Source organism: Telmatherina bonti, assembly GCF_933228915.1.
Source record: "Telmatherina bonti genome assembly, chromosome: 15".
Lineage (NCBI taxonomy): Eukaryota > Metazoa > Chordata > Actinopteri > Atheriniformes > Telmatherinidae > Telmatherina > Telmatherina bonti.
Window position 1 is genome coordinate 10,681,828 of NC_136613.1, and position 18,398 is coordinate 10,700,225.

Here is an 18,398-nt window from a genome sequence, read left to right on the forward strand (position 1 = left end):
CACTTAATCAGCCCCCCCCCCCCCCCCAGTTAAGCTCAGTCCAAAAAAAAAAAAAAAAAGAAATTCATATTAAGTTTTCATACAGTATGTGGAAAAGGCTTCATAAATACTTGCAAAAATATTCTATCACCTGCAGTACTGGCAGCTGACATTGTACTATAAAGCTGAAAGTATGCATGACTAAGGACTGAAGTGCAGTTAAGATAAAAGGGTGGGGAACCCAGGAAAGAGAAAAACCCATCCTCCTTCAGAACAGCTTCTTCCAGAACTCTGTTTCTTTATCCAAATTGGATCAGCAGCTCTGCAGCTTTAATGGCCTTTTTTTTGGCCAGACATGGAGCACAATCGACTAAAGTTACCACAGCAACTTGTAAATGCAAACAAAGCTCAGTCTCCTGAACATTCCAGTTCACTGTATTAATCCAGCAATTTAACCACCTGTTATAGAAATGTACCCCACCACTTACCTGGTGGTATAGGCACCAGGTCTTGACCCTTAACTGAACAACATTTTAACCCCCCCCCCCCCCCCCGACTTTATGGATAATCCAAATACACAGCCACATCAGAATGAACCAGCTTTTATTCATCCAGAGACCAAATCTTCAGCATCCAGCCTTCATCTGGCTGTGGGGAGGTGGTGCCTTGCCCATGTGGGTGCCTACAGTCATGCCAAACTCCTTGTTGGCATGTTTCTCCTGGACGTCAGGCTTCAGCTGGAAGCACTTTTTGTCAAAGCAATCCAAGGGAATGAAGGACAGTGGCTTCTCCTCTCGTAGGCCTTGCAGCCGCGTACGCCAGCCCTCCAGCATGGACTGGCGAACTTCAGGGGACGCACTAGAGGGAGCCCAGAAGATCTGGGGGGCCAGAACCTGGAAGCCACAGTAGTGCAGGATGCCATTCTGCAGAGACAGAAAATTCATGTCAATATGGTCCCATGACGACATTTGGTCACAGCCAGCCCAGTTTATACCAGATCTGTACCTGCAGTGGCCACAACGTAACGTTCATGTCCCCATTGACACCAGTAGGACTAAACATTGATTCAAGAGACCCAGTGGTAAAGGACAGCATGGCCTTCTTGTCCTAAAACAAAACCACAAGTTGAAGCCACAAGATCCAGATGCCAGAGTCCTGACTGAGCCCTTACCGTAAAGACTCCCTGACTGTACAGCTTCTCCTGGGAGAAGGCAAATCCACTTGTGAGCACACGATCGAACCAGCCCTTTAGGATTCCAGGAACACTAAACCAGTACATGGGGAACTGGGAAAGAAGGTCAAAAGTTAGCATGAAAGGTGAGGGCAGCAAGTGTAGCAGAGTATGACTGCCACAGACAATCCCTCCAGTTGAACTGGAGACCCAGTGGTAAACAGCATGTCTTTCCCTACTTTTTAAAAAAAAAAAAAAAAAAAAAAAAAAAAAAAAAAAAAAAAAAAAGTTGGAGTTTTTCCTCAACCAGAAACATCCAAAGATCAATTCCAGGCTTACCCTGACTACATGCTGAATCCTGAATAGTCCCCTATTGGTGTACAAGTGCATGCATGTAAATGGGTGCCTGGCATGTACTGTAAAGCACTTTGGAGAGCTCAGCATGACTGAAGTGTTATGCAAGTTCTTATACCTGAAAGATGACAAGGTCTGCTTGAGTGAGCTTGGCCTGCTCCTTAGTGATGTCATCTGACAGCCTCTTCTCCTCCCATGCCAGTCTGGTCTCCTTCAAGTAATTGAAGTTCTCAGCTTCCTTGATATCACCTTTAAAATAGAGTGTTAAAAACAAATATATAAAATAAAAAGACACCAACCTAATAGAAAATACCTTTGATGTCCTCAACTGTAGCAGCAGCTTTGAAGTTCATGGCATACAAGTCAGAAACTTCCACTGTGCAGCCCTGAGCTGTCAACACCTCCACAGCAGCATTCTTGGCTGAAGCAGTGAATGATCCTGAGCTCTGGTGGGCAAACACGATCAAGACTTTCTTGGCTTCTAAAATGAGAGAATTAAAAAAAAAGATTAAAACTTAGTCTTTCAGGTCAGTTAGATGCTTTAAAAGTGCAAGAAAAGTCCCAGAAACCACTCACCCATCCTGAAATGGGTCTCAGCTATGGATGATGAACTCTACAGTCAGCTGGTTCACTGAGGCACATCCTACTGAAAAGCTCCGCAAGCTGTCCTTATCTACTCTTCAACCTCTCTCAGGTGTTGTCATTTACCAATCAGGGTCAGTAGATCAGCTGCAACCGCAGTAGTTTAATTGGGAAACTACTTGTGATTTCATGATAAAAATGGAAAATCCTTTGTCATCAAACATGCTGTACCTCACTGAGAGGAAACTGTAATTTATCTATTTTTAAGCTCAAGAAAAAGTTTTAATGGTACTCTTTCACATATTCTACTTCGAAGCTTAAAGAAAGCAGGTCATGTTGAAAGTCTGAGTTATTTAAACCTAAGATGAGGGAAAGTTTGGATTCTCCATTCCAGAAAGACAGATGCAAGTTTTGCTTTAAGCCTTTCAGCACAGATAACTGAATTAAACCTCCTCTCCTCCTACCTGAAGCACATTGCCAGACAGGGTGGGTTGTCAGGATCAATGTGATCCCAGAAATTTGGAAGCTTGATATATGGGAATGTTTTACATCAGAAAAGGCTTTTTGGACCATGAAGACGTGTGGTTCATTACCTGATGAATATCATATTATTGGTTTTCATCTCAATTGCTGAAGTAAAAACATTCTCTGGTCACATGTTTCTAACACATACTGTGGACATTCGCTGACTTCTACAGAAATGAACAATCATAAATCGGGGGAAAAAAACACCCAAGGGCGTGAAATTGGTAATAGCTGTAATCTGCATTTTCTGAGATGTCAAACCAAATTGACGCACTTTTATTTTTATGTAAGAAGGTGCCTTTAGAGGTATAAAGTACTGACTAATGGTTCTCACCTGATTGTGTTTTTACAATTAGAAAAAAAATCACTGCCCTGGACTGTGTAAACAGTGTTTAATATGCTTTATACATTTTGGGAGCCTTAAATATTCACAAGCCTTGTGCTGCTATTTATGTGTTTCTGTGCAGATTACAAAGAGCAAAAAAGCCATCAGCTGCTTAATGTTCCTCCCCAATTCAGACAAACTTACACTTTGTTTCCCTTTTTGTATTTTATATAAAACCATGTTTATACAGCAGTGTTGCATTCACTTAGAAAAAAAACAAAACAAAAAAAGCCAAAAACTTATGAAATAATGAGGTAATTAAACACAAAACGCTGTTAAGCTGTCGTGATGTGACAAGCCAATGACTGGCAGCGATCAGCAGCTTCGGTCCTGCAGTGTGTAGATCAGGGGTGGGCAAATCCGGTCCTCGAGGGCCGCAGTCCTACAAGTGTTGGGAGTTTCCCTGCTTCAACACAGCTGATTCACATCAGACTTGATTAGCAGACTGCTGCAGAGCCTGACATCCAACTACACTAGTCTGCTAATTACCCACTGATTTGCTGCAGCTGATTTGCTGCAGGGAAACTCCCAACACTTGTAGGACTGCGGCCCTCGAGGACCGGAGTTGCCCACCCCTGGTGTAGATGTTTCCCAACTGCAACACACCTTATGAAAATAAAATCATTCTGTAACAGGTTGTTGTCTTTTCCTGCACAAGTCTGTTAATGACACGTTCATTTTAATCGGGTGTGTTGCAGCAAGAAAACGTCTAATACCACGAGGACCAGATCCCTGTATGCGAGCATGTACCACTTGATGAGAGAGATTCAAACAACTTGTGCAAAGAAGAATAAGGACCAAAAAGGTCTTCATACAGTCACTGACACAACTTTTCTAAAAAAATTTTAACAGTGATGATGCTGATTAATTATAAATGTATTTACATGAACAGATTCTTGAAAAGAAATATTGTACAAAACATCTAAATAACACAAGAAGTGACAACATGGAGTTCTTCCAAACCAAACTTTGCTGTATATAAAAATACGACATGAAGCTGCTCAAACTTACAAACTAAAAGGATTCAGACAGCTGAAATGTTTAAAGACATGTCTGTTGGTAATGTGATTTCCTGCATGCAAACACAAACTGTACAAGAAGAAGAAACAAAATATCTGAATATGTGTTGAATGTGAAAGCTTAAGGAAAATATCTTCATTTTATTCTTTATTCTGCCTTTAAAAATCTGTCTTTTAACCTACATGGAGGACAAGCAACAGAGTAACAGAGGCAAAGAATCTAAAAACCACAGGAAGCTCTGTACATATTTACATCCTTCTTGCGCACAAATAAAAATACAATTAAACAAAGTGTCAGACAACAGCAGAGAATGCACATTTTTTGGCAGGTTTGACAGGCATCAAGTATCGCACTCTTTTCCAAAAAGTAGAGCTCCAAGCTGAGGCCCGCTGCGAGCCCTCCGGCCACCTGATGGGAGCACTTTCACGGATCAGGTGCTGTAAGCCAGGGGGAAGGTGTGTGTACCCTTTAGCTCCCATGTCCCTCAGCTCGATCAGAATCACACTCATCTCTCTCTGGACCAGTGCATGGTGAAGCCCAACCTGAACAAAAAGGATCAAACATTTTCTGTCCATGACTTTTACATAATATTCATTGAAATGTCAACAGCTTGAACAAATATTTTCACACATGTAAGTATTTGGTGAGATGCACATTCAGACTAGTCCATGAGGCACCATCAACTAATGCCATGTTGTCACTTATATTCCCTTTGTTTCCTGTTCTGATGCCAACTTCAAGCTTCAGCAAGCTATCTTGACCAGCCTGCATGACTAAATATTGTCATGTGATTGTTTGATTCTGTGTTAACAAGCAACTGTGTTAGCAATTACCTGATAAAGTGGCTGAGTCAATATAAAATTTATGTATTGTATGTATGTATTGTATTGTAAAATAAATATCAAGATCAATCATGAGCAAAAATAACCAAAAAAAAATCTTAAAGATGTATCAACTGCAGTTTCTTTTCTCCAAATTTACCAAGTTAACATTGATTCCTGCTAAATTGTTGTAACCAATCATTTAAGTCTGATTGTGCAACAATCACAGGCTGTATATCAAGTGGCAACTTCCAGGCGTTACAACTGAGGCCTATGTGACGCCAAATATTGCAGTTCCCCCCTCATCCACTAGGGGCTCCAAAACAGAGCAAATCCTCAAAGACTTCCATGTTAAAAGACTTCACAGCAGAAACAAACATGTTTACGGCCTGGTACAAAGATCCATTTCAGGTTTAGTAGGTTAAGTTTGCCTTTATAACAACTGTAGGGGAAAGTGAATTTTTTTTTATAACTTCTCTGTTTAGAAGTAATTTAAACTCAAAATTCAGCATATTTAGGGATGTGTCTTTTTCATTGACAGGTGTCCGATATCCCGCTTCAAGAAGGAAGAATGTAGAACAACCACAGTTTTTAGCTGGTCAGTAGTGTGACTTAACTTAAGCCCCTTTACCTCCATTAGCTGGTTTGCTCCTGTTAGCTACAGGCAGGTCAGAGCTCACTAGATATCAGTCATCCACCCCCATGCTCACAACTCCCCTCTCAGCTCTACCTCTTTGCCCATTTTTTTAAATTTTCCATTAGAGACGACACAAATGACAAAGATGGCGACGAATGACAACACGTAGGTTGAAGCTCATTGGGCGATTCATACCATAGCCATCTTGGCAGTTTCATGCATGCTGTCTCTCCCAGAAAACACAAGAATGGCCCAAAAGGTAGAGCTGAGAGGGGGGTTGTGAGCGTGGGGGTGGATGATTGACATGTATCAAACTCCCACCTGCCTGCAGCTAAGAGCTAACAGAGCTAACAGGAGATTGTTCTATCAATCAGTGGTGGCCAGTTCTCTCTTTTATGCTGCGGTGTGCTGGGGGCACAGCCTTACTGACAGAAACTGCAAGAGGCTGGAGAGACTAGTCAAAAAGGGGGGCTCAGTGCTGGGTAGGAGACTGGACTCTCTGGGAACAGTAGTGGAGAGACTCACGCTGAATAAACTGAGAACAATATTGGATAACAGCAAACACCCTCTCCATGGATTCCTGTGGGAGCAAAGGAGCAACCGCAGCAGTCGATTTCTCTTGCCACGCTGCAGAACAGAGCGTTTCAGGAGATCTTTCATTCCCACGGCCATCAGACTATATAATAAAACCTCCTGAATTGTACCCCCACATGTACATGCATCTACAAGGGAGAGTGGCTTATGCTGTTTTTACTGTGTTTTTAATGAGTTTTTAACCTATGTCTGTCTGAGCAATTATTTATTTATGTTTAATACGCACTGAGAGGTGGAAGAGTGAGTGTTTTAGTGTTTTATTGAGTCACCAGACAATTTGAATTTCCCTTTTAGGGATGAATAAAGTCCTATCTATCTATCTATCTATCTATCTATCTATCTATCTATCTATCTATCTAACCAGCTAAATCACACCGTTAACCATTTAAAAACTGTGGTTGTGCTACATTCTGCCTGCTTGCAGTGGGAGATTGGGTACCTGTCAATCAAAAGGGCATGTCCCTAATTAAGCCAAATTCTGAGATTAAATTACTTTAGTGGAGGAGTATAAAAAAAAAAATCACTCCCCCCACAGTTGTCATGAAAGTAAATCTGACCTATTAAACCTAAACTGTTTTCCTATACCAGGCTGTAAACATGTTTATTTCTGCTGTGAAGTTGGTCTTTTTGAACATGGGAGTCTATGAGGATTTGCTCTGTTTTGGAGCCCCTAGTGGATAAGGGGGGAACTGCAATATTGGGCACTTCTGCATAGGCTTCACTTTTAACTGCCCGAGGTTGCTGCTTGCTAACAATCCTTGAACTTAAAACAGAGAATTAATTTGTGTTAGTTGCTTACATGTCAGTATACCAAAACATGCATGGTTTAAAACTTTACCTGCCAGTCAAAGCCCCCTATGACTGAGGTTTCAGGTGAAGTAAGACATTTGTCTGTGATCTCAGGTTCTGACCCTACGCTTGGAGTGAGGATGACCAGCAGCCTCCTGCTCTGCCTCATGCATTCCTCCACCTTCACCAGACGATCTGTTGGATCAGACCAAACATCTTAATGATAGTCTATACATAGTGGCTTCTTATTTTTAGTCCTTTAAATTAAATGCTGATAGGAATATTCAAAAGAGTAAAAGGAAAATGAGAAAAGGGAATGTAATATTTATATTTTTCTATGACATTGGTGTCCTTCATTCATTGTCTAAAACAATTAGAAGAATGATGCCCAAACTAAAGGAGACGAGATGAAACGTTTACCTTCCCCTGGTATGTCATCTCTCCCTTGGATGAAGAGCCGATATCCACACTTGTCCTCGAGCACAGAGGGTAAAATCTTTGTGACAAAGTTGGAAAGTTGGTCCTCTGTGGCTTTGTCCATGCTCTGTGATTGGTAAACCACATAAGCGTCGTATAATCTTGCATCTGAGAAACACAAATAAGCTTATCATATAAGAAGTTTATTAAATGACCTAAAAATACATGTTAGTGACTCGTTTTGATGGCTCAATGACATTTATTATGTACATTCCTGAAGCCACTTTTACACAGCAAAATGCAACAAACGAGCAGAAGTAAACACACACTGAAATAAAGTGACTTGAAATGGTTGAAAACGTTTTGGAGATAAAGAATGCAGCAAATTAAATTAAATGAACTCATCGGCACTATAGTAAGTGACCCACAGGTAAGACATTATTCCCCTTCGATTTGTACAAATGCAGCCAAATTCCTGATCTCACCCTAGAGCTCACGGCACGTGGCTGATAAAGCATCCCCTACCCACCATTGATTGCTTTATGTGGATTATATATTGTCTTATTTGTTTGAAAGAAGAATCCTTTACTCTCTACCGTTGTCGTGGCTGTCCAGCAGGAAGTAGGGTCTGAACATCAGAGCGAGATCAATCGCATAATACTTGACCAGCACAGCGGCAAACACACAGATTAACAACACACACACTGTTCCAGTGATAAGTGGAAAGACTGACTCTAGAAAAAAAAAAGAGCATATTGTCAACAAATACCATAAAACATTTACAGTCAGTCATTTGTTGTGTTAATAAGGCCAAATGGAGAACTACTTGGCCACTGACCTTTTCGCTTGAGAGTTAAAGTAGCATTTTCGACACTGTACAAGCCCAAACCAACGCATGTAAACTTGTGTTGGAAATCTTCAGCTGACACTTTTTCGATGGTAAGGATGTTGGTGCAGGTGGTCTTCATTGTACTGTTCTCAATTGCTCTGTCAAAGGACATAAATTTTAGTTAACTGAAAAAGAAGATCAAATGTTGCTGTTGGTTGGCAAGAGTAAGAAGATCCTTTCCATTTTATAATCAGATGATGTGAATGTAAAACGTTTCCCCTTGTATTCCAAACATACTCTGTTAAATACTTCAGAATAGTTTTTAAATACTCTGACTCTAGGCAAATGGCACATGATTTCTCAAGACATTGACTGCTTATGTTTTTAGCAGTGAAATAAATGGTTCAACAAAGTGAAATGTCTTTGCATCTCGGTGGCAAAAATGTTCCCATTCCTCCATGAGACTCCTTGTTAATGTGTCTATGCTCTGGTTTTACATCTCACCGAATGATAGGAGAGGAATGAGATTTGCTTACTTACATGTTGGTCTTTTGATTGTAACCATCCCTCTGGTTGAGCTGCTCCCCATTGATATACCAGCTTGCCTCACAGTATTTTTTTGCATTTATCCCACATAAAACTGAGCAATTCAACTTGACGTTAAAGCCTGAAAAAGACAGAATGAATGAGAGGTTTGACGTTGACTGTGCATTTGCACAACTTCAAGTTTCAAGATCTTCATAGAGTCCCGGCAACAGTTCCTAATCGCTTTTATTGAGCCTTGTCAGAAAGAGGACGATCAGACAGCTGCAGGGAGTTGGAACTGCCACACACATGTAATGTCCAACATATTAAAACAAGGGTGTCCAAAGTGTCCTTGAGTGTCACTGTCCTGCAGTTTTTTCATGTGTCTCTTTTCCAACACACCTGGCTTACATTATTTGGATCCAGCAGCCAATGAAGTTCTGCACAGTGACTGATTCATTTGAGTGAGGTGTGCTAAAGCAGGGATATACAGAAAACCTGCAGGATTGTGGCCGTGGAGGCCAGGAGCTGGACACCCCTGCATTAAAACAACTAAAAAGATGGTGCCAATTTATTCAAACTTGGATATGACAAGCCTTAAATTTGTGACTGTATGATGGCCGTTGGGTAAAATTTGCTACCTTCGTCAGCATACTGCTCCTCATTAGTTGGAGAGATGATTTCCACATTAGTATGGACCCTTATTTCTGTAGGAAAGCAGAAAGATAGCAAAGCGATTAGGTCTCCATTCTGGTCATCTGTCTATCTACAACTTTCATTATCTATTTTTATCTGTATCAGTAACTATATTTCTATCTCTTTTCAATACATAGATATTTTCTTCTTATCTATTATCACACACACACACACACACACACACACACATATATATACATATATATACATATATATATATATATATATATATATATATATATATATATATATATATATATATATATATATATATATATATATTTTTTTTTTTTTTTTTTTTTTTTTTTTTTTCCCCTCTATATCTTAATCCTTCTGTATGTTCCACTGTATTTATTTTTTTATTTTGCTTCCATTTCTTTCCTTTGTGGAGACATGGATATCCAATCCAAGTTCAATAGTTACCATTTTAAAACGCAAAAAGGACCAAAGTACTTTACAACAATCTCATTACAAAATACAAGTAGCTTAAAACACAAAGCATAAAATAACAAAATAAGACATATTTATATTTAATGATGTGATTAAAAATAGACACAATAAAGTAATTAAATAAATGAATGTATAAAATCAATGTCTTAAGAAGTGTCAGAGACTTTAGGACCAGTCTGAGAAGAGACCTGTCTAATGAGGAGTGGCTGGTCATTTCCTTCTATGTTTCCTTGTTGCCTTAGGGACAAACAGTAGAATTACTTTGTAGAATTAGCTCCCTGGTTGCTGAAGAGTTGTACACCCTGTGATCATGTGTCCAGGTGCATACGCAAGTGTAGATGCCTTCATCATCTTTGGTCGCCTCAGTCACCCACACATTGTTGAAATGGTTTCCTGGAAGAAGATGCCCATCCTGAATCATCACAAACCACAAATGTCAGAAAGAGAGACGACAAATGGGAAAAGCAATAATCATTTCATAAAGAAAAAAAACTGTTTCTCGTTCCCATGCACCATCTTTTCTCCATTTTTATATCAATATAGAGTTGCATGTTGGTCTAAACTGAATAAATATTGTAAATAAAATAAAATAAACTGATATTATTGTTCGAGTAACAAGTAAATTTCCCAATTAACAAATTCAGCATGTATGAATATTAAAAAAATAATTTGATATGCATCTTGGCGTAAAAATGATCATAAACAATCTGCTAAAAGTGATTTCTGTGAGATGAAATAATTATATCTATAGTTTTAAGTAAACAATACTTCAGTTTTCAGAGGATTTCATCTATAAATTTCCAGAAATGTCCACATATCTTGCAGTACTTTTTAAGATAAGATCAAATTAATGAAGACCTTAATCAGAGCAGAAAGTCACAACTTTATATCTTTAAAATAATGTAGTTAATGATGCAGCTGCTAAAATTTTATTTAATTCTATTTGATTGGTTAAGGAATAAAAAAAAATACAAATGTTATATTTGCAAAAGCAGTTAACAGAGCAGAATGTGGATTTCTCCACAGCCACATGAAATAAATGAAGTTTGTGCTTGCCAATTCTCCCATTTACTGTAATGTCAGGCCCTCATCATCAGTCATACATATATCCACCCATCAGCAGCCCTCATTCTGTGTCAGCTTTGCCTCAGTTGTGGCCTGTTTTGGTTTTGTTTGCCTTTGCTGACTGCAGGTGAAGTGACACTAATGCTCTCAGCAATCTTTGTTTATAAAATATGATCATCATCTAAATAAACCTAAATAATTTTGTAAACAAGTTTGCAAAAATATTAAAGTTTTTGATTATTAGAACAGGGTTGGGTAACTTTAGCCTTCGAGGGCCGTAGTTCTGCAAGTTTCCCTGCTGCAACACACCTGACACACATCACACCCAATGATCAGACCAGTGCAGAGCTTAACATTAAAATCTGCATTAGTCTGCTGCTTAGCCACTGATTTGAATCAGGTGTGTTGCAGCAGGGAAACTCCTAACACTTGCAGGACTGCGGCCCTCGAAGACCGGAATCGCCCACTCCTGTATAAGAAGCTAAAACTTAACTGCTATTCACTAACACAGACAGCAGGTGTCGCTATAACCACAGGCTGCCTTACCTTGTACCAGGTATAGTTTCCCTTGAAGTTTTCACATGTTGTCTGGATAGGCTGTGGACATGGAATGTTTTTATTTACGTGAGAGTTTTCAATACTTGAATAGTTCAATTTCCCTTGATAGTTTGCACTGTAGACTTCAACTTTTACTCGGTAGATGGTGCATTCCCCTGAAGACTCTGTGTGACTGTAAGAGACACATTTTACCGGATTATCTCAAAGAAAAGACTAGATTTCAGAGCCTGAAACACAAGAGCATGCCATGTCACCGGATAAATTAGAAAGAAGTGTTCTTACTTAGCGATGTAAATGCCAGAATCAGCAGCCTTCACATTTAAGAAAAAGAGGCCTCCGCCATGGTAATGTATGTCGTCATTCTCATCGGTGGTGATATTCTCAAACGGAGAGCTGTTTTTGTACCATGTAAACTCTTCGTCAGGAACATCAGGGCTTTCCAGAGTGAAAGGCTCAAAGTAAAACGCTTCACCTTCAATGAGATGAAATGTTTCTAATTCTGTTTGATAGCATTCAGACTCTGGTGCCTCTGAAATTCAGATACAGAAGATGACTGTTAAAAGGAAAATGTTCACTTTCAAAATATATAAACAGGATATATGAGAAGTACTTTAGTACTAACGCAGAACAGTGAAGGGTTTCTTAAACACAGAGGTAATCATTTTTAAATTTAATGAGAGAAAAAGACAAAGACTTGGATGCAACATAAAGACATAAATGTTTAATAACTAAGACGGATCAAGAAAGAGGATCAAGGCTCCTTTAAATGAGACTGTGGTCAAAATGGTATTCGCTCCACTATACACTGTGGTTGTACCACTAATTTCCAGTAATATAGTGTGCATGCCACTTATTGGTTGCATCATAAGAATGTGTGTGTCTTCTGTTATGGAAAACAACGTCCTAAAGCCACTATAAGTGAATATTTAGTCCACTGCTCTGTGTTTGTGTTCATCAAAATATGCACACTACCTGATCTGACTTCAGATATGGACATCACTCCAGCAGCAATGTAGAAGAAAAGCAGGGATGCATCCATTTGCTGAAAGACATACAATCCACACCGTTATGCGTCTTTACGAAGCAATCAGCAACTCTCCAAGTGCTTGTAAATGGACCTATTGATTCACGCTCAGTCCTGCAGGAAAACCTCCGTCCCAGTGCTGATACAGAAAACTCCATCTGAAAACCATCCATGTATTGCAGAAAGATGGAAGTGGTACAATAAGTGGATTTTTTTTTTTTTATCAGGGCAAACAGCACTTGTTTGAAGGACACGGTGAAGCCATGTGACATGACTGACAGTATGATATTTGACTGCATTAGTGTTTTTTTAAATTCTTTTGTGACACTTTGTTTTACAAAGTGGCATAAAACAAAAATGCAAATTTGACACCAATAAGAGTTCTTTTATATATCAAATTTATTGCAGTCCTTTTAACATCGAAGTTGGGAGAAAAACATGAGTGGTTTTGCAGACCAAGAAGTAATTTTGCTTTGAGTCTGCACAGCCAAACCTCTGTCTGGCTCCCCTTTATCTGCTCTGCTTGGGCCTCCATCCTTCTTCTCTTTGTGAACTCAGCTTATAAACAATTTACCAAGTCAAGTTGTCAGAACAAGTCAGCATAAACACAGACCTAACTTTGTTTTCAGGCACCAAGACATGAAATTTACAACCCAAATTCCCAAACGGGTGTGACACTGAGTGAAATGTAGACAAAAACATAATGCAATTATTGCAAATTTTTTAAACCCAATTTTTTATTCCCAATGGAAGATAAACAACCTGCGATGGACTGGTGACGTGTACCCTCACACTCAATGATTGCTGGGATAGGCTCCAGCTTCTCATAAACCTGGATTGAACTAAGCGGTTAAGACAGTGGATGGATGGAAGGTAAAGAACAAACCCAATGTTGAAACTGAAACATTTCACCTTTTCATGGAAAGTAGACTATTAGTTCATTTTGAAAGTGATGGTGGGAAGAAGTCTCCATAAAATTAGATCAAATACCCATAAAAAGTTCTGAGTCATTGGGGAAGCAAAACCCTCGCAAACCCAGATATGTATATCCTGCACAACATAACTTCTTTTGACCCAAAATGCAGAGGTTGAGCAGAAATTCATCAGAAAAGACGTAAGAGGAAATGATGGTTGATCTGAATAAAGAGATATAAACATAAACATCCTCACTTCTATCCATCAATGTCCTTCTGTGATTCAGTGGAAAAACCAAACCTCCATAAATACTGATAAGCTGCTGCATATTTCTGAAACTGAAACAGAAGTTTCCACAAACATAACAGCAAAAAGAAAAAAACTTCCGTGAGGTTCACACCACAAATGATCACTTTACTATACTTTTCACTTTTTCTTTTCACTCCTTCTATCTTTTGTTTCTTACATAAGCTAAGAAGGGATTTACTCTATGTATATTAGTACTAAGCTGCACATTTTGGGGAACACTCCAGTATGTTTTTTGGACTGATCATCCTCTAATCCACTGGTGTCAAACAATATCCTGCAGGTTTCTGTTGTCTCCGGCTGACACAAAGCTGTTGGATCCATTAGATTTGAATCAGGTGTGTTGGAAAACAACAAAAACCTTGAGGGCTGGACTTTGACACTTCTGCTAATCCATCGTCTCCACATCATCATCCCCACAAAACAAAAAATTAAAAAAATTCAAATCATGCTGAATTCACAGTACTTTAAAACTGGATATCAACATTCTGGCTTTTGCATTTTTTTTTTTTACTTTGCTATTAATATCAAACTCTAAATCAGCAATTCTTTAGTTCACTAATGACAGAAACTTGCTAATGAAGCTGAGTCAGTCTTTATATCATGTTTTACACATTATGACATGTAAAACATGACAGGTTTCTTTTCCCCTGTGTCTCATTTTCCCTCCTCTCTTGTGTGTGTGTCAGGTTTCCCTGGTGCGAATGGGGGGTGTGTCTCCACTTCCAACCTGGCACAGCTGTTTCTTATCTACTCATCAGTCCTGCAGAGCACACTCACCAGCTACTTCATCAGGCCTGACTTGTACCAGCCAGGAACCCCTTTTGTCCTCAGGCTGTTTTCTTTCTTGGAGTAATAAGTTAATCAAAGTGTTGCAAACATTCCTCAGAGGTTTTGCTGCAAAACTTTTGCTCCATGTTGACATGAAGCATCACACAGTTGCTGCAGATTTGTCAACTGCACATCTATGATGACAATCTCCCCATTCCACCTCATCCCACAGCTGCTCTACTGGATTATGATCTGATGACTGTGGAGGCCGTTGGAGTACAGTGAACTCAATATGATGTTTAACAAAACCAGCGGAGGATTTGAGCTTTGTAACATGATTCATGATCCTGCTGGAAGTATCCATCAGAAGATGCTATGCTATGGTCTTAAAGGTTTGGACACTATCTGCGGCAATATTTGGGTCAGTGGTTGTTAAACCATGCTCAGTGGTACCAAGGGACCCCAAGTGTGCCATGAAAATATCCCCTACATCATTACATCACCAGCAACCTGAACCGTAATACAAGTCAGGATGGATCCATGTTTTCATGCTGTTTCCACCAAGTTCTGATCCAACCATGTGAATGTGGAGCTGAACTGGAGACTCGTCAGACCAGGTAATGTTTTTCCATCTTCTATTGTCCAGCTCTGGTGAGTCTGTGTGAATTGTTGCCTAAGTTTCCTGGTCTTAGCTGACAGGAGTGTAACCTCTTGCAGTCTTCTGCTACTGTCGACCATCTGCTTCAAGGTTTGATGTGTTGCAGGTGCAGAGATGCTGCTCTGCACTTTGGTTGTAACAAGTGGTGTTTTTAGTTACAGTCGCCTCTCTATCACCTCCAACCAGAGTTCTAGCATTCTCTTCTGACCTCTGACATCGTCAGCATTTTGGTCCAGACAGCTGCTGCTTATTGGATATTTTCATTTTCTGACAATCCTCTGTAAATCACAGCGATGGCTGTGTGTAAAATTCCCAGTAAAACAGCTGTTTCACAAATGCTCAGACCAGCATATCAGGCACCAACAACCATGTCGCATTAAAACTCACTCTTTCTCATTTTAATGTACAGTTAGAGCTTCAGCAAGCCACCTTAACCATGTCTACATGCCTAAATACTTTGTGTTGCCGCCATGCTTTTGGCTTACTAGAAATTTGTTTTAACAAGCAATGGAACAGATGTACCAAATAAAGTGGCCAGTCAGTGTTTACTGACTGGTCTGACTGACCTCGAAGCCAGATCTTTATTGTTCCTCAGTAAGGTAACACTCAGGCCAAGCCTTGTGTAAATCCTCCACGCTTTCTTGCTTCCTTCCAGACTATCGGACTACTTTGTGCGTCCTTCACTGGTTTCCGCTTCTCCCATTTCCAGGAGCATGGTCAGATAAACTGTGGAGTACACAGCTGCTTCCCCATGACTGTGAAACAGTCTGCTGCAGGAACCAAAACACCCACTACTACCTCCCAGTCCAATAAGAGAACTGCAACGACTGTTCTTTGCATTAGTTTCACAACAGACTCTTCATAACCTTTTTAAATGCACTTTTATATATAATACTTACATGGCATTTTATTTTATTTTAATATTACTTGTGACGCTGTAGCCTGAACAAGAGATGCTGCCAAACAAAATTTTGTTGGAATTTTGTACAATGAAAACAAAGCTTTGATTATAGCTGCTTTTATTCTTTTGGAAATCCTCTCAACTACCTCGTCTCCAGAGTCTACGCTGAGGTACAAGTCCTAAGCCTTGATATTACATCAAGACTTGGAAATCCAACTTCACATTGGCAACTTTTTACCTGGAAATTTAACTGCAGAACTACCCTGTAAGAGCAACACTTCTCTCCTGCTGAAGGAACATTGCACATGTGCAGCATTAGGAAGTTGTTGACCAAAAAGCTTTCTCTGCTTATAAATATGAGATCTTTAAATAACCTGCCACTTCTGGGAATTTCTTTTTGCAGAGTCTAGAAAATGAACACTGAGTGTTATGGATGTTGTTGAGGTCAATAGAATCGTATATATTTAATCTTTTTATACTTTTACTCATTATTATTATTATTAGGTTTATTCTTGGCTTGTTTGCCTTCACTTCTTGTGCAAGTGAAGTATGGGTTATTTTAGCAATGCTTACTCCCTTGGATCCTTCAAGTTTTGTAGCTTTCTCTGTATTTCCCTTAATTTTCCTGTATTCTAACTTTAATCACATTGCAACATGTTGGCTAATGAGGACTTTGCTTCAGCGGTGGTAAAAGTCAATCGTAGCAACAGTTTGGTTTGCACATAATACTTGTGACAAGATAACCAAAGAAACCACTTCAGGTATTTAACTTATGTCATTTCATAATACTTCATAGTCACAGAATAGCATATTTTCTACCACGAACACCTGATGGGCTCTCTTGGTTCAGAGTCTATTACTAATAAGTGATTTATAGCATGTTGGTAAGATGTCAGTGTAGGTACATCTGTTCAATACTACACAATACATAGAATGCATTAATCCATGTGTACTTTTCCAGATGTGCATGTATGTAATGTGTGTGTATTATTAGTATAAAATAATAGCATTACTTCTAGTTACAATAAACAGCTCAAGTGAAATAATTACTAATGAGACTATGTGCTTACCTTGTCAGTGCCTCAACCATTGTGCTCTCCAAGAAGGCTTTATATCTTCTGTGCAGAGAGAGAGAGAGAGAGAGAGAGAGAGAGAGAGAGAGAGAGAGAGAGAGAGAGAGAGAGAGAGAGAGAGAGAGAGAGAGAGAGAGAGAGAGAGAGAGAGAGAGAGAGAGAGAGAGAGAGAGAGAGAGAGAGAGAGAGAGAGAGAGAGAGAGAGAGAGAGAGAGAGAGAGAGAGACTGCTGAACGTCACTTCATGAAAATAACAATGCACACACAGCTTGTACTGCTTTGAAGTCTATTCACTGTGGACAGCCTAACCCAAACCTCAGTTTAGCTGTAACCTGACTCTGTTACAGCTTCGCTACAACCTCAGAAATTATCTTGCCTTTTGTTTTGACACTATTTTTATTCTGTAAAAAAAAGGGAAATTATGCACACACTTCTTCTCGAGTCTGTTTTCTCTTTCTCAGTAAAAACACACATTGACCAAACTTAAAGATGTATGAAATGATGTAGTTGTATCACAGTTCAAATCAATCTACATTTATATTTAAGTTGCTGCTCTATTTCCCTGTGAATACTGATGCATGCAGTAGTGTCGGAGGCAACAGCTTCTTCACTGTGAATTCATGCAAAGAATATTGCAAGACAAACAATATATTTTTGTTTGTCTTGGCTTTTTGTCTTTTGCATTAAAAATATTCATTTTTCAGATTTTAATATTCAATATTTGGCACACTGTGATGAGTCAGCAAGATGCTTCGTCATGGATTATTAAACTTCCTATGACTCATTAACAGTCTGAGGAAGATTACTGCAGAAAATTCCTGTCATATGTACACATCTTTTATTTTTTTCCCTTAGAACTTCCACAATTTACAAAGTCACAGGCAGCATTGATCTAGAAATAATACTTGGGTCAGATTTGGGTAGCTTTATAATCACAGTGAGCTGTGCAGTGATCTCTTCGTTGTTTTAATTTCAACAAGGAAATATTTAATCTGTAACAAGAGAAAACATATACAAGAAAATGTAGATAATTTATGCTAAATAATAAAATATATTTAATTGATTTAGATAACATTGTATAAATAGCTGCAGAGTGGGATGCACAAAGAGATTGCAACTTAAAGGATACTTTAAAAAGACACTGTAAACCTCATGACTAAACTGTTGTACAGCAAGTGAAGTCTTAGGGTTGCTCAGGAAATGGACATAAATAATTTTATCTAAAAAGCTGCTTCCACTGTGTCTGAATTGCATGATGTATAGGAGTCCTCATCTTTGCAACAGAGGAAAAATCACAAGCTTGTAGCCTAGCTTAGCCATGTGGTGGATAGGTGTCGTCAATGTCTTTGGGATA

The 18,398-nt window shown here is 39.2% G+C and overlaps 2 protein-coding genes across 2 annotated transcripts; both read right to left on the bottom strand.

The window, feature by feature from the left end:
- Positions 1 to 605: 605 nt before the first annotated feature.
- On the bottom strand, positions 606 to 2,084 carry LOC306766570 (ribosyldihydronicotinamide dehydrogenase [quinone]-like; the record flags this gene model as incomplete). The annotated part of the gene is made up of 6 exons (XM_079254350.1): positions 606 to 902; positions 985 to 1,086; positions 1,151 to 1,264; positions 1,623 to 1,753; positions 1,818 to 1,985; positions 2,081 to 2,084. The coding sequence occupies 6 exons, from the start codon at positions 2,082 to 2,084 to the stop codon at positions 606 to 608; spliced, it is 816 nt and encodes a 271-aa protein (XP_079110476.1).
- A 1,664-nt stretch (positions 2,085 to 3,748) lies between these two features.
- On the bottom strand, positions 3,749 to 12,479 carry il1rl1 (interleukin 1 receptor-like 1). Its single transcript, XM_079253731.1, has 11 exons — positions 12,370 to 12,479; positions 11,680 to 11,926; positions 11,386 to 11,569; positions 10,036 to 10,186; positions 9,270 to 9,335; positions 8,644 to 8,770; positions 8,113 to 8,261; positions 7,871 to 8,008; positions 7,278 to 7,442; positions 6,907 to 7,052; positions 3,749 to 4,558 (listed from the first exon to the last, which is right to left on the bottom strand). The coding sequence occupies exons 1-11, from the start codon at positions 12,434 to 12,436 to the stop codon at positions 4,310 to 4,312; spliced, it is 1,689 nt and encodes a 562-aa protein (XP_079109857.1). The 5' UTR covers positions 12,437 to 12,479; the 3' UTR covers positions 3,749 to 4,309.
- Between the last annotated feature and the right edge of the window lie 5,919 nt (positions 12,480 to 18,398).